The sequence below is a fragment of the Rhinolophus sinicus genome, chromosome 15, assembly GCF_057876585.1.
Source record: "Rhinolophus sinicus isolate RSI-liver-muscle chromosome 15, RSI-T2T, whole genome shotgun sequence".
NCBI classification, from domain to species: domain Eukaryota; kingdom Metazoa; phylum Chordata; class Mammalia; order Chiroptera; family Rhinolophidae; genus Rhinolophus; species Rhinolophus sinicus.
In genome coordinates this window covers 110,746,194-110,761,680 of record NC_142515.1, presented here as the reverse complement: position 1 = coordinate 110,761,680, position 15,487 = coordinate 110,746,194, and the positions used below count along the sequence as shown (strand labels likewise).

Sequence of the window (15,487 nt, the reverse complement as noted above, 5' to 3'; positions counted from 1 at the left end):
CTGTTCTAACATTGACCAGATGCCAAAGAACTTAACTGCTGTTTATATCAGTTACCACGTGGTAAAAAGGTCTTCATCACATGTTGGTTCACTTCCAGTTGCAGAACGTATTGACGTTGTTAAATGAGGACTTACTGTACTTATTTCGCAGGGATGGTGGGAACATCACAGAGAACGCATGGAAAGTTCCTGGTAAGTACGCAATATGTGGCCCAATTTTAAAAATGAACTTTTTATAGGAATCCCAGTTGTTACTATCACAAAAGTTATATAACTCTTCAAGGGACCCAGATTTTGTATGTATACATCCCAATGTAACATAGAGAGAAGCAGAGTGGCGTGTCCTCCTTTAGAGTCTAAGGAGAGAGATAAAATCTGCATTTGCAGCACATTATTCTTAGTTTAGCTGTAGAAAGAGGCCAGAAAATATTGATTTCTATCTCACACTACATGGTATGCAAAGAAACCAAGACTCTGCTCTTTCAAATATTAGAAACAAACCCCAAATATTTATAATGAAGCATTAGTACCACAGTGGAAGAAACAGGCATACTAACATGAAAAAACACATTTTATTGCACTTAAGTTATAAGAAAATAAAATTTCTAAGTGAATCAAACCATAGACACAATCCCTTTAAAGGTTGTTTTCCTCCATCATGTCAGGTTGTTACATAACTAAAATTAACCAACTTGAATCTGATTGTTTTAAATCAGACTATAAATAAAACAAACAAAAAAAATAAACAGGAGGAGGAAAAACAGATCGCGTAGGATACAGTGTTAAACCACTTTCACAGTTCAGCTTGAGTTGTGGCTCTTGGAGAATGAGGCAAACCATTTGACTTTTTCATTCATTTCGTTTGTTTGCATGTGACGCCTTTACTACAAAAACTGAGTCGTTTCTGCTTTGTCAGTTACTCAGAGCAATAAAACTGTAACAGTTGTTTTCCCAAATACTGCGAAACACTAAGACTGACCAGCAACTTTATTTTAACTTTGTGTTTTATATATTTTTAAAATATTTTGTCAGTTTTATTTTGTACTTTCATCCATTCACCACAGCCCTCAAAAAGAAAAGTTTCCCCACAGAACAGGCGGGAATAGCTCTGTTCCAAGGAATGTGTTTTAATTTTTGCCCAGATAAAAAGAAAATAAGCTTTGCACACACTCTCAATTCTTTACTTGCAGGCAAACTTCACTCTTTATTACCTGAAACTCTCCCATTCTCAGCCTCTTAGAGGCACAGATGGTTCAAGTTTCAGTGGCAAAAAGTCTTTTTTTCCGTAACCAAACTAGAGCAAATTTGGAATTCAGTCTGGGACTAAAACGTCACAGCAGAAAAAAATAAAAAAAAATAATTTGCTTTTTTTCTTTCATTTAGCAGCATAAATAAGTTTGGCCACTGGGAGTACAGTACAGGGGTGGGACAACAATCCCATATTTGAAGACCTACTTCTAGCACCAGCATCAAGAATTAAATCCATCTCAGGACTCACAGAACCCAGGACAACTTGCCACCTTTGAGCAACATATGCATTGAAGAGTGTATGTGGAAGCGACAGTCAATAGATTAACAGAGGCTAATACTGTGATTGATTGACATTGGCAATGGTTGGCAAAAAAAAAAAAAAAGAAAAAAAAAAAAAAGCTTTTCATGATAACTGTACAAAAACAATTCACAGTAATATTTTTTTTTTTAGCTTTTCCACTCCAGAAAATTACTTTTGTTGCAGATGCTCTCTAATTAGAAAGTCAACCAGTACTTGTTTTGATGTTATTGCAGCTCCTTTCTAGGTCTCAGTGGTAAAAGAACAGGCCCGCAGAACCTGTAACTTTCAGCATCAACACTGCCCAATGACCACTGGAGAAGAAAATAAAGAAATAATTGCACCTGGTTTGATTTAGAAAGTCTCATTTTGCAAAGCTGCCCTCAGTCAAAAGTGAAGCCTTTTATGTGATGAGACAGCAGACGCCTCTCTTGTCAGTTACGGTTTGTCATCTCTTCCTTTTTTCCTTCTTAGTCTGTAGGTCTTTTCACTCTGTTGCCCCAAGCCAACATCCTGCACCACTGAGAACAAGGGATTTTTTTTTTTCTTTTTCTTTTCCTTTTTTTTTTTTTCTTTTTTTTTTTTCCCCCGGGGGAAGGGCAGGGAGGATTATCGCCTACACTTTTGGACAAATTCATCTTTTCTGCTCTTCACTTCATGTCCACATCAAAGTCCAGCACCAGCAGCTTGGTTTCTTCAGTGCCATTCCGACTCCCGACCGCACACACCAGCTTTGTGTTCGAGGCTCTGATCCGCCACACAACGCCCCCACTCCCCCCACTCTCCAATGTGACTAGATTTCGAATAAATTCGCCCGTTTTCAAGTCCCATAGTTTTACAGTCCCATCATCTGAGCTGGTAATTACAAAGTTCTTGTTGAACTGTAAACAGGTCACAGCGCTCTGATGCTTGTTGGGACCTAGGTAAGAACCAGACGAATTTCATTACTGCTTAGAAATAATGGCTATGGGTTAGTTACATTGTAATTTGTAGACTTCTATGTTATTAGGAGGTACAATAAATGAAATATTTAAAATGTCACATATTTAGGAATTGTATTCTGAGTATATAAGTATTTAAGCAGGGATGTGAGAAAATCTGGTAGCTGTCTGTAACTGAAACATTAATTTTCAAGAGTTTTGTCTTCCAAGAAGCTTGGTTAGCTACCAGGCACACATTCTGGTTTCTGGATGGAGGAACGAGAGCTTTTCTTGGTGATGACATAGTCCAGCTTCATGTATTCTGCTGATGGACAAACAATCATAAGACATCTATTGTAGCCCTACCACTTGGAACTGACCAGTCAGGGGCAAAGGCTGAATGAACACTATTCCAAAACTCTGAGGAAAAGACAAAACCAATAAGTAAAAAGCTGTAATACAGCCTCACTGAAGAAAACAAAACAAAACACTTTCTAAGGGCTATCAGCAATAAAAAGAAGTTAATCATGACTTAAGAAGTTAACACTGTTGTGCCTCATTTAATAATAGTGGCTCTCACATTTTCTTTAGCTGTTTGGGCACCATCATTCCTTCCCCTCCTTCTAGTTAAGCAGATGGTTAAGGGTCTTAGTTGAAGCCAAAGCAATTTTCTATCAGATTAGAGAAGCTCTTGGGTTTTTCCCCAGCAAGACAGCTCTTTAATTTTAAATTGGACTACGAACTCAAAATAAAATGATCACTGAAAAAATAAAATGAGAGTACTGCTTCTGTGATATAGCCAAGGTCTTTCTTCACATTATTCTTTAAGGTTAGTGAGAGTTAAACGTACAGGCAGAAAGGGATGAAACAATTTTATATTAAAAACACAATTTAAAACACTGTCTCAATGGTAGCCTAGTTTTGTTAAGTCAGAGTGGAAATGCTCATGAACTTATCCAAAATACGCATTTTCATTTTATCTGAGGGTAATTCTTTCTCTTGACTCACGGTCTAATTGTTAACAAACACGACTAAAGGTGGGTAGGCAAAACTCACCTTGCAATGTTTGTAAACACTGTCCTGTTTTGATATCCCAGATTTTAACTGTAGAATCTGCATTCCCAGAGACAAGAATATTGTCTTTGAGTTCCATTCCACTGGTTAACGACTGGTGTCCTGTTAACGTGTGAATGCAATTCCCTGTCTCCACATCCCAAACTCGGATTGATGTATCAAGAGATCCACTCACCACATGGATGCCATCAAACTACAACAGACACAGTTTATTAGACGAGCAGTGTAGACATTCTTGATATTATTTACTGACCTTAATCCTAATGGGGGAATGGAGCAGAGCATGGGAAACAGGAAATGCCAGGAACGGAATGAGGTACTAGGATAAACTGCATGTAATCAAGCAACTACAGTGCATGCTCTCAGAAGCTTCTACCCACAATGTTCATTTTTAATGGCCAGTAGCTTCAAACTAGAAATGTTCATTTTTTATGGCCAGTGGCTTCAAACTAGATGCAGAAACAATTAAAAAGAAAAAACACCTAAAATGGAAATATTATTTTCAGATTGTCTGACACACATAGTAGCTACACACTATGGAAAATTCAATAAGGATTACCATTTGAGTTTTACTTTCCAACAGGAAGTTGAAACTACTGATATAGCTTGTGATAAAAGGTGTGTATATCAACACTTAAGGCATGGAAAGGTCTAGAGATAACTTTCATGATGTTTAAAAGTTCCACTGAAAATTGTATGTACAATAAAAATTTCATTTACAATAACCTCATGCTAATTAGGAAATGTGCCAATAGATAATTACATCTGGAATTAGAAAAGGTGGCATTTTGATAACAAAAGCAAGATATATAGCATCTCTTTTCTTGTTTCGCAGCTTCACCAAAAGTCAATAAACATCTATTAATTCCCAGATGGGAAATAATGTTGCTACCTCTTTTCTCAATTGAACAGTTTATTTAAATGAGAATATTATATTCGTTAAGGTTCTGAGCATATCACAAAACAAAAACAACTGCAACCAATTCCCTCTCCTCCAAATTCATAACCTTTTCTAAGTTAATAAACATCTTTATCATGTGTCAATATTTCATGACATAGACAGTATTCCATCAATTAAGAAACAAATACCCCAAGAACAGAGCTGCCAGTACCAGGACTCTGTACTAACTGGCTGATTGCTAATGGGCAGTAGTACCTGGTAAATAAACTATAAAAATAAAAGGACACGTTTTTGAGTTGAAATTCTGTCTTTCAGAAAATAAAATGAAACCCATTTTCTAAACTTGCTATTAATCCAGTTATTTATCTCAAAATATGGCAATTTACTCAAGGACCTCAAGTTTAAATGTAAACAAAAACATCAATTTAGTCCAATTTACTTCTCTGTGACTACAGCTCAGCAGCCCTGGGAGAGCAGAGCAGCTCCATGCAGAATGGCCCCACCTTCCACTTAGAATGGGGATGGAATCACAATTACATGGTCCATCAGCTTTCAGCTATCAAGGCAAAGGGGCAGCTTTTGGCCAAATTAATCCTCTGCTAAGGAGTTTATTAAAATTGGGTTATTCTCACATGAGACTATCTACCCATTCATTAATAGAGTAAAACTTAGGGCTCCAAAGTCCCAGGTTCCAAGACAAATATTTGTGTTTTAGAGGGAAAAATGGATCACTGAAAAGCTGAAACAAATCACATAAATAATTTCAAAGTCTATGCTTTCTTCATGCCAATTTTCAAGTATGTGTAAACAGAAGGATAATTTGATTCATCTTTCCTGGACTGCACTGAAGCCACAATTTGACAGTGGTTATCTGAGCAGAACTCTCTGATGACTCATCAGTAGAGCATCTGAAGGACAGGGGAAGATACGATCTCTTACCTGTAATGAATAGACTCTATTAGTGTGCCCCTGCAGCGTGTGTAGACAGGTTTCAGTCTCTGGGTCCCACACCTTCACCATAAAATCGTATGCTCCACTAACAACCCTCCTGCCGTCATACTGAACGCAGCGGACTGCTGCTACATGACCCATCAATACATGTAAACACTGGCCTGTTTCAATATCCCAAACCCTAAGAGTGGCATCTCGAGAACCGCTAACAACTCTGTAGGAGGGAAAACAAAAAAAAGTATTACAATTTTTAATAACGTGGGAAAATATGATATATAAAGTCTGTGGTTAGATAAACTTTTTTCTCTTTTCTTAAGCAGGGACACCTGTTCGCAAAGAAATCCTATGTAAAAACTTGATATATAAACATAAAAAAGTTGAGTTACTCTGGGATGGGAAGTTGGGAAGCCTAGAATTCTGCCTGTTTGGTTCCCCCACCTAAGAAAAATCAAGTAGATCCTTGGGGTTCTGTGGAACAGTTTGAAAACCACTGTGCTATATTGGAAAAAGAAGCAAAAGAAGCAGCAGTGGCAACAGCAGCAGCAGCAAAACCAACAAGCTCTAAATATACACAATAAGAGCTTAAATTTTAGAAATAAAATGTTAATGTATATACTATGTATAAGACGTTAATGGGAGAACTGTGGGTGGCAGTATTTTGAAAAATTAAAATTATTTTTATTCTTCCTGCCATTTCCCAAATTTTGATTATGAACACATATTCCCTTTGTGATTACGGAAAAAAAATCAATAGACTATTCAACAAAACAAATCAGAATTTTGAAGTTAAACAGCTAACAATATATGCTTTACACCATATATTCTAGTAAAATCAACCAGTTTTAAACATGTCCTCAAAGGCTGCATATGTTTAGATTTATAAATATTCAGCAGGCTATGGGGGCATTAAGATATACAGATTTTAGAAGATACATATGTAGAGGCAACAGAAGTCCCTTAAAAATTTGGCCCTACATTAAAGTTATATTCTTCTGAAGACCAAGGTGATACAAATACTGCAATCACCTTTGGATTACAAAGGAGAGCTGAAAACTCGGGTATCTTCATGTCATGACTAAGAGATAAAGAAAAGCAATACTTTCCACATTTGGAAGAGTAGAAAGCGGAAAGCATTGAGAGATTTAAGTCAGAACATAGTGCAAACTGAAATGCAAGGTCTCCTGATACCAACACCCCAAATTTTAATAGTAGAGCATACTGTTCAAAGTAGACTCAAATTACAAATGAGAAGGTACCTTTCTTCACATATTACCAATCTAGTGTGAAATCTGCTTAATGTAATGGTTCTTAGTAGAAACGATGCTGTGGACAGAATTAAAGGTAAAGATTGGAGTGGATTCACTGTAAGGACTCTTCACAAAGACCTCATTTGACAAATGAAGTAGCAATCGCATTTGTTTAACAGAGGTACCATGAAGACATGCCAATATAGAAGACGGAAAGACTTTAATAGGAGGGCTTTGTAGGAGGAGGTAAAACCAACAGCAAAGGCACTGAAAAGAGAAAAGCAAGCAGTCTGGTTTGGCTGAGTATTTTGAAAACTGGATTGAGGCTTTTGTCCTTAATTCGGTATGCAACAGAAGGTTTCCAAAGGGCAGGGACATGACCATAATTAGAGAGTTCTGTCAGCTGTGTACAAGGTGAGACAACCAAGTGTGAAACCTATGTCCGTAGTTCAGGTGATAGGTAATGAGAGAAGAAATTAAAGACCACAGGCTTCAGCTTTTGCCTAGATATAGGGGATACGATGGAGTCTTAAAAAGACTTGGAGACTTGAAGCTTTGAATAACTGCATTTGTCCCACTAGCAGAAATATGAATAGCAAAAACAAAAAAGAGAGAGAAAACGATTTTTTTGAAGATGATGAGTCATCAAAGATGTAGAACAATAAATAAGATTAGAGAGTAGTTTCAAGGAGGAAGCCAACAACACTAATAATTGAGGAAGAAATTTAAAGACAACCCCCCAATTTTAAGCCAAAACACTACAGCTTTCCTAGTATAGAAACATCTGAAATCTAATAATTAAAGCCTAATTTGAGCACATTATCACTATCTTTTTATTAGACAAAGGAAATATTATACCAGCTGAACGCTACACAAAAGGCCCCAAATTCACAAGTGACAGAGGAAGGATTCCCAAGCACTAGGGATTTTCCCTCACCTTTTTTCATGGAGATGCATACAGCGCACTGTGGAAGTATGCCCATATAAGGTGTGTATACATTCTCCAGTCTCTGCATTCCACACTTTCAGAGTCCGATCTGTAGATCCGCTAATGATGATGTTGTCTCTCATCTGTGATGACCATACTCCACCCGTATGTCCCACTAATGTCCTCAGACACTGGAAAAACACTTAAGATGATTACTTTTGGGTAGAAAGAAAAATGATTTAAATAACATTAAATCAGTAACTCATTAAAATTTGGAGTAAGGTTATTTACTCAATTTGATTGTTTGGCATTATCAGAAAATAATTTTTCACATCACTATAACATGACTCCATCATTACCTATTGCTTTGTTTATTTAGTAGCATTACACATTATACAGGAACACACAATTGAGGAACAAGTAGGTAGAAAGTAAACATTTCTCACTAAGGTAGGAAAGCTCTAGCCTGGCCTCTTTGATAAACTAATACTAAAATTACAACTTGGTTTCATCCATGGGAATGGATTCGATGAAAGAATTCCAACAGTGTTGGGTGTGGCTACATACCACATTTCATCTGAATCTGCCGTAAGGCAGTAGTTAGAAGCCAGGCAAGGTACTTCTAGACAAGTAAAGACAGACATTAAAGCCCTGAAGTCAATCCAAAACTAACATTAAACTATGGAAATATGAAGCTGCTTTTAAAAATTGTAACATCTGACTGGAATATTCAGAAGATTCTTGCCCAAGAATCAACAAGCTATAAGACATTTTAAAAGATAGGCATTCTCCCCCAACACTTTCTTCCATTATTTTTTAGGTGGTCGATTATTTAATTCATGAAAATATTCTCTAAATATTAGTATTCACTAGAGAACCAGTCAAGTATAATATTGTATGCAGTGAAACTGCTGGGACTGCTTTGGTCTTCAAACTCCTATTTAAATACCTAGTCTGCTTAACTTCCACCTCACAGGGTTTGACATAAGTCTAAATTAACATAATTTATCTAACTTCTAAACTGTAAGTAGGTTATCAACAAAGCAGTTTACAAGAAAAAACAAATATCCCTCAATGATATTTTTGGAAAAAGATTAGAAAGGAAGGAGATAAAATTTAGATGGTTAAAAAGGTGGTAAAAACTTAGACAAGAAAAACAGAAAGCACATCTACAAAATCTTAAAATAGTTCCCTCACAAAGATAAGACAAATTAAAGGAAGAAGAAACTAATGACACCCCTATCCTGATAAATGTCATCTTTGTGCCAAGGAAGATGATGCTAAAGTAGAAGCTCTGATATTAATTATAAAAGTAAGCTAGGGTCAAAAATGAATTCTTGTTTTTTGTTTTTGTTTTTCGTTTTCACTGATTGATCCTTGCAAAGATATACACAAAACGGTGACTTTCTGAAGTGCAGAAAGAAGTACTTACTTTGCCTGTGACTGCTGACCAAACTTTTAAAGTGTTGTCATCAGAACCACTAACTATTCGGTTACCACAAAACTGTAAGCATGTGATCACATGATCATCATGTCCTTTCAGCACCTTCAAGACAGACGTACGTACAGGTTAGAAATATGCTATTAAATTATTATTTTTTTAAATACTGGTGAAAAGAAAAATGAAGACATTAATAGGAACAGTAATCTGTAGTCTATGTCTAGAATTAAAATTTATATGAAATATGAAGCATTATCATTCCTGGCTGATGAATCAAGTAGTAAACATTTTACTGTTTCATATTCTATTATTTATACTTGAGACATCAACTATTAAAATTTTACTGAGTCAAGACATAAAGATGGTTCAAACACAAATATATTTTATAATTATCTATTTTATCTGTTCTAACCAAGAGAATATGCATCTAAGTTTTGCAATTGTGACACACAAAAACAATTAACTAGGAAGATCGGAGTAATATTTATCAACTTTTAAAACTTAAAACAAAAGAAGACTGTTTTAATGTATACACAGTAATAGAACAGTGTCTCCCCAAGTTGTTTTTTTTCACTTATAAATATATATATGGAAGAATTTCAAGCATGTTTGCCATTCTTTATATATTTGAAATCTTATAAAAGTCAGAATAATACTTACATTTATAAAAATAAAACACACAAAAGCCACCAAAAAAATTCCAAAACATGGGCATGCCTCAAAAATCATGTCCAGAGCATGTGGTCAGAGAGGTCAGAGAGGGAGCCAATTCTTAGGGTAGAAGTGGATATGACAAAATTCAACAGGATATACAGAAATTTTAATTTACAAGATAGAACTACATGCAGCTCAACTCATCTTTTATTTAAGTACAATTAGTTGTCAGACTAGAGAAATTTGCTATAGAGGAATATTGTTGATTACACTTTCAGTTATTTAAAAATATATTGTTTTCTTTCTACAGGAGATAGGTGCCAAGTTATATACAGCTTGCCAAGAAGTAAAATAACACACCAGGTACTAACACTGATTAATGCTTTCTATTACCCTGTGCACGAGTAGTTACCTTAGGAGATTTGAGTTCTCCTCGCCTCCAGTTAGTATCAATTCTGTGCTGTCTGATGTATGCACTTTTCCATGGACTGTGTATGAAACCGGGTTTTATTACCTTTCTTCTCTTGATGTGCAATGGTTCATCAATACCTAGTTTTAAAGAGTTAAAGAGTATAATTGCCTTCAATAATAATTTAAATTACACATTTTATAATGTATCTCATTTTCCCCTATACTGCAAACCACCGAAATGAAGGAAACTGTCCAATTTCTAACATTATTATTACAAAACAATGTTTGCATTCTGTATAGCGTTCTTTTATATTGACTATTTCATTTTTTTCTCAAAATGATTCTATGAAATGTTGGTGAGGATGTGCAGAAATTGGAACCCTTGTGTGATACTTGTGGGAATATAAAATGGTGTAGCTACTGTGATGGCTCCTCAGAAACATTAAACATATGATCCAGCAATTCCACTTCTGGATATACACCCAAAAGTATTGAAAACAGGAACTCGAACAGATATTTGTACACCCTTGTTCAGAGCAGCATTATTCATAATAGCCAAAAAAGTGGAAGCCACCTAAGTGTCCATCGATGAGTGGATCAACACAATGTGGTATACGCATACAATGGAATATCAATCAACCTTAAAAAGATATTCTGACACATCTGCCACATGGGTAAACTTGAAGACATTATGCTAAATGAAATAAGCCAGTCACAAAAACACAAATAGCATATGATTCCACTTATACAAGGCACCTAGGGTTGTCAAATTCACAGAGACAGAAAGCAGAACTGTGGTTGCCAGGGTCGGTGGAGGAGGCCCAGGGTGTCCTTGGGTAAACGGTATGTCATCTCAGCTGGGAAAGATGAACAAGTTCTGGAGATGGACGGTGGTGATGCTTGTACAACAATGTGAATGTAGTTAATGCCATTGAGCTGTACACTTAAACTTGTTCAAATGATAAATTTTATGTTACGTATATATTACCATTATTTTTTAAAAAGTCATGAAAATAATGATTCTATGAGAGAAGATGGCAAGGCAGGGATGATTAATCCCACTTTGTGTATACAGACACTTGAGAAGAGGTTTCCCTGCTTAGTCCAAACCAGACAGGGCAGAGGCAGAACTGGAATCCAAGTATCTTGGCTCTTCACCTCCAAGCTTTACTAACCATCCGTGCTCCCCACTCAGCTGTCACCTCCACGGAGAGGATGACCTATGGAGTATCTGTCTCATGCTCTAAGATTCTTTCTCAAAAATTTTGTTTGTCAGAGGCAAACAATATCTTTACATTTTTTTCAAAAATACTATTTTTCTGGGTGCCTGCTGGAAAAAAAAATGCTTTATTGCATATGAATGATACCTACTCCTCTACTAAGGGAACGTTTTTCTTTAAGGTTTCAAGAACCTAAGCTCCATGACAGGAAGAAAACAGGAGTTCACTACTACCGTGTTTCCCCGAAAATAAGACCTAACCGGAAAATAAGCCTTAACATGATTTTTCAGGATGACATGCCCTGAACATAAGCCCTAATGCGTCTTTTTGAGCAAAAATTAATATAAGACCCGGTCTTATTTTCGGGGAAACACGGTATAACCACAGAATTTACGAATGTCTAGTTCATAGGAGGTATTCAAAAAATATGTGTGGAAGGAATAAACAGAATATATAATATTTGAGTATTTAATTGCTAATATTACTTTGGGTTTCCTTTAAATCATCCTCAGCTTGACTTTTTCATTGTTTATTAATTCTACTAGAGACTGGGAAGCAAATCAGATATATTTGCTAGTAGTTATAGCGTTCATTAGCTGCAAGATTTAGCTCATTTGAACATGTGGAATAACATGTGGATTTTATGTAAGTAGGTGAATACAAATGGAGACTCATTCTTGGTTCTCTGATAGGCTGCCTAAGTTCTCTGTTTTCATATATTCACCACTTTATTCTACTTGCACATAAGACTTCTTACTTTTATTTTTTCTCTTTGTTTTCAGAATCACCTTTGTTTTGAATCGCTTTTCAAAGTACAAACATTTTCTCTATGTAATTTTGAACCTTACCCTCTTCTTTGCATTTCTCTCTCCAGAGAAGGTTGTCTTCAGCCAAAATTCTCCAGTACCGACACGTCTGAGCCGCCTGTAACAGGTCTTTGGGTTCCAGGAATGAAAGCACATAAAGTGCCAGCTATGAAAAGAAAAAGCATAGTATACCCATATTTTTACAAGAAGTACACAAAAATAATAAGCTAATTAATTATCTACAGGATGAAGTACTTATAGATAAATGTAATATAATTCTGCGTTCTAATTTCTAAAATTATGAAAGGCAGTAGCTTCCAATATTTAATCTTAACAAATATATACCAGATTTTAAAAACTCAAACACTGTATTGGTTTTTATGAACTTCACTCCACTAAACTCCTCAACCTCTTCAAGGAACGCTTATTAAAGCTTGTTCTTGCCCTTTTTTTGGTGTGGGGGGGGGAGGGAATAGGACTTTATTGGGGAACAGTGTGTACTTCCAAGACTTTTTCCAAGACAAGTTGTTGTCCTTTCAGTCTTAGATGTGGAGGGAGCAGCTCAGCTCCAGATCCAGTTGCCGTTGTTAGTTGCAGGGGGCACAGCCCATGATCCCTTGCAGGAGTCGAACTGGCAACCTTGTGGTTGAGAGGACATGCTCCAACCAACTGAGCCATCTGGGAGCTCAGTAGCAGCTCAGCTCAAGGTGCCCTGTTCAATCTCAGTTGCAGGGGGCGGAGCTCACCATCCCTTGCGGGAGTCGAGGAATCGAACTGGCAACCTTGTGGTTGAGAGTCCATGGCCCTTGTTGGAATTGAACCGGCAGCCTTCGGAGTTAGGAGCACGGAGCTCCAACAGCCTGAGCCACCTGGACGGCCCCAGCTTGCTCTTGCCTTTGCTGTTGAGTCTCAATTCAAGAATTTTATCTAATCTAATCTAATCTATTTTACTTTATTAGTTGTTTAAATTTTGCCTTTTTCTCTCCCTAGTACAATGTAAATTCATTGAAGACAGGACTTAAGATAAGAAATGAGATTTATTTATATTCTGTGTTGTATGATTTTAGATCACTTCTGATAGTTAAGTATAATTAATAGTTCTTTATCACAAGTACTTATTATCACAATGATGAACTTTTCAAACATTTACACCTTTTACTGTAAATGACAAAAGGGGACAATCATTAAACCACTGCGTAGACATATAAATGTAATTGGGTTTTAATTACTTTACATTGCTTAAGGGGATTTTCTTGATGGGCGAGATAAGAGTTGTATATGTGAGCTAGCTCTCGGTATACCACTGATTTTAAAATTTTGTTTCCAATACTCGCGAACCATCCATTTTTTTTCAGTGCGTAAAGTCAATGTAAATAAATAAAGGAAATGGAAAAAGAAGGAAAAGGGGAATGAAAGCTTCTGAGTACGCTTATTCAATTAGCCTCAAAAAAAATCACACAGAAATTCAAATTATGATATTAGGACAAAAATGATTTAAACAGAGCAATAAAAAAATAAAAATAAACAGAAACAATAAAGTTTAGTTTTCATATAAATTAAATTACAAGGATTAAAACAAACTATCACTTAAAGGGCCAAGGATTATATAAGGGAGTAAAAGCACAATTTGAATTATTTTTTGATGCTAAAACAAAAAATTATAAATCATGCTTTCCCAATGACTTTGTATATATGGAGTTCATCCTTAACCACAAATTAATTGAGTACAATCTATATAGAAAGTACGTCAACTAGTCAGTATTCAATTTAATACTACTATTGACAAATACTGGGCAATTTTTTGTGGAATAATTATTTTTGGTCTGTCAGAGAAGATCATTATCACATATAAAAATGAGTCATTTAAAATAAAAAAAGTCATATTCAGCAATTTATGTATATGTGTGTACATCCATACACATATACAAATATATGTATATATATCTCAACATTGTAGCTTTTCATGAATATTCCATAAGCCACTTAATTTTGAAATTATCAATCAATCAAAACCGAGGCAAGTTTTCTTAGTGTTAGTATAATAGTAATGTGAAACCACTATATTATTAATATCTCATGTGAAATTGATATTTAACATAGAAATATCAGGCACAAAGTTGTATTTGTGGAAAAGAGATACTATGTAATCCCCAAGATATTTAGTGTATGAAAAAGTCTACTCTTTGGTTTAGTTATCCAGCTGAAGTAGAAATCAGGTAATTTATAGAAACATTCAAAGGAATTTAAAGGCTAGGAAACAAATCCAGAGCAGCTTAAATTTTTAAAAGTATATCCCAAAATCAACAGGTAAAATTTCCTTCATTATGGTGATTAAAAGGCCCTAACTCAATTATGAACTTCACCATATTAAATGTTTGTATTTACATCTGGCCAGTTCCATCAAACATCTAGGCATTATAGAAAATACACACAGCAAAATAAGAAAATATGCATCAAAAAATCAGAATCAGGAAAAAATATACATCAGAAAAGAAGGTTTAAATCAGGGAAAATGTAAAACACAAATATGCTGGCAACAACATCTTACATGGTTTTTGAATGAAACTACCAAGCAACAAAGGAACAATAGTTAGTTACACAATTCTTAGTGTACATTATGAAGAAGTATACCAATTCCTCACAGGAAGCGAGGTTTTGTCATGTGGGGTTCCTCAGTAGATGGGGGGGGCATGGTCCCACACTACATCTCTACCACACCATGGTAGGGGATTACAGAGTTCTTGCAGCTAAGTCCAACGGTGTAGTTAATGCAGTTTTCAATTCATTTGTCTTAAAGGTAAAATCTAGATTAGTAATTCTTCTTGGGGACCACTTCTACAACACAGAAGCTCTTAAATTGAGGCCATTTCAGATAATTACCTTCTCCTGGCCCAAACTTGTGATTTCAGTGAGAGTTGCTATTTTTTGTATTGCTCTACAACCTATATAAAAGTCCACCATATTATACTTAAAAAGTGATGATACTCTTCTCGAATTGCTATTTCAGTGGATTAAACTGGTGAAAGAAAAAAAGAATGAAGAAAATATTGGCTGATCCTACGTTAAAAATTTAGGTTTTGTTCTAGATCATATATTACTATGCTTTTCTTGACATTTACATACAAAACAAGGATAATGTTGTTTATCACAAGCCTCCTATGTAGACTAGTGAGATTTTTGTAAAGGTTATTGAGATTAATAAGTAAATGTTGGTAAAGAGCTTTGAGATCTGTTGAAAGGAGTTGTAAAAAATTACTATACGTCCATTTCCTGTCATGAAAGAAATGTGTTAAAAATGACAGTACTTAGTTTCTGATGAGATAATATTCGTTTCCTTAAGGATTTAGAACTATACCATTATTTCTCCACATATAAAATAAAGCAT

General features: G+C 35.5%; 1 protein-coding gene across 6 annotated transcripts in view; it reads right to left on the bottom strand.

Moving 5' to 3' along the window:
* Window positions 1–553: 553 nt before the first annotated feature.
* The window catches only part of FBXW7 (F-box and WD repeat domain containing 7), a 171,493-nt gene continuing 156,559 nt past the window's right edge, over window positions 554–15,487 (bottom strand). For all 6 annotated transcript variants that reach the window (XM_019722716.3, XM_019722739.3, XM_088792574.1 and 3 more), the window contains 7 exons: window positions 12,145–12,268; window positions 10,078–10,214; window positions 9,003–9,116; window positions 7,580–7,761; window positions 5,384–5,609; window positions 3,526–3,736; window positions 554–2,468 (listed from right to left, as the gene is read on the bottom strand). In XM_019722716.3, the coding sequence (XP_019578275.1) occupies window positions 2,200–2,468; window positions 3,526–3,736; window positions 5,384–5,609; window positions 7,580–7,761; window positions 9,003–9,116; window positions 10,078–10,214; window positions 12,145–12,268 (1,263 nt within the window). In that variant the 3' untranslated portion in view covers window positions 554–2,199. The remainder of the gene's footprint in view (window positions 2,469–3,525; window positions 3,737–5,383; window positions 5,610–7,579; window positions 7,762–9,002; window positions 9,117–10,077; window positions 10,215–12,144; window positions 12,269–15,487) is intronic.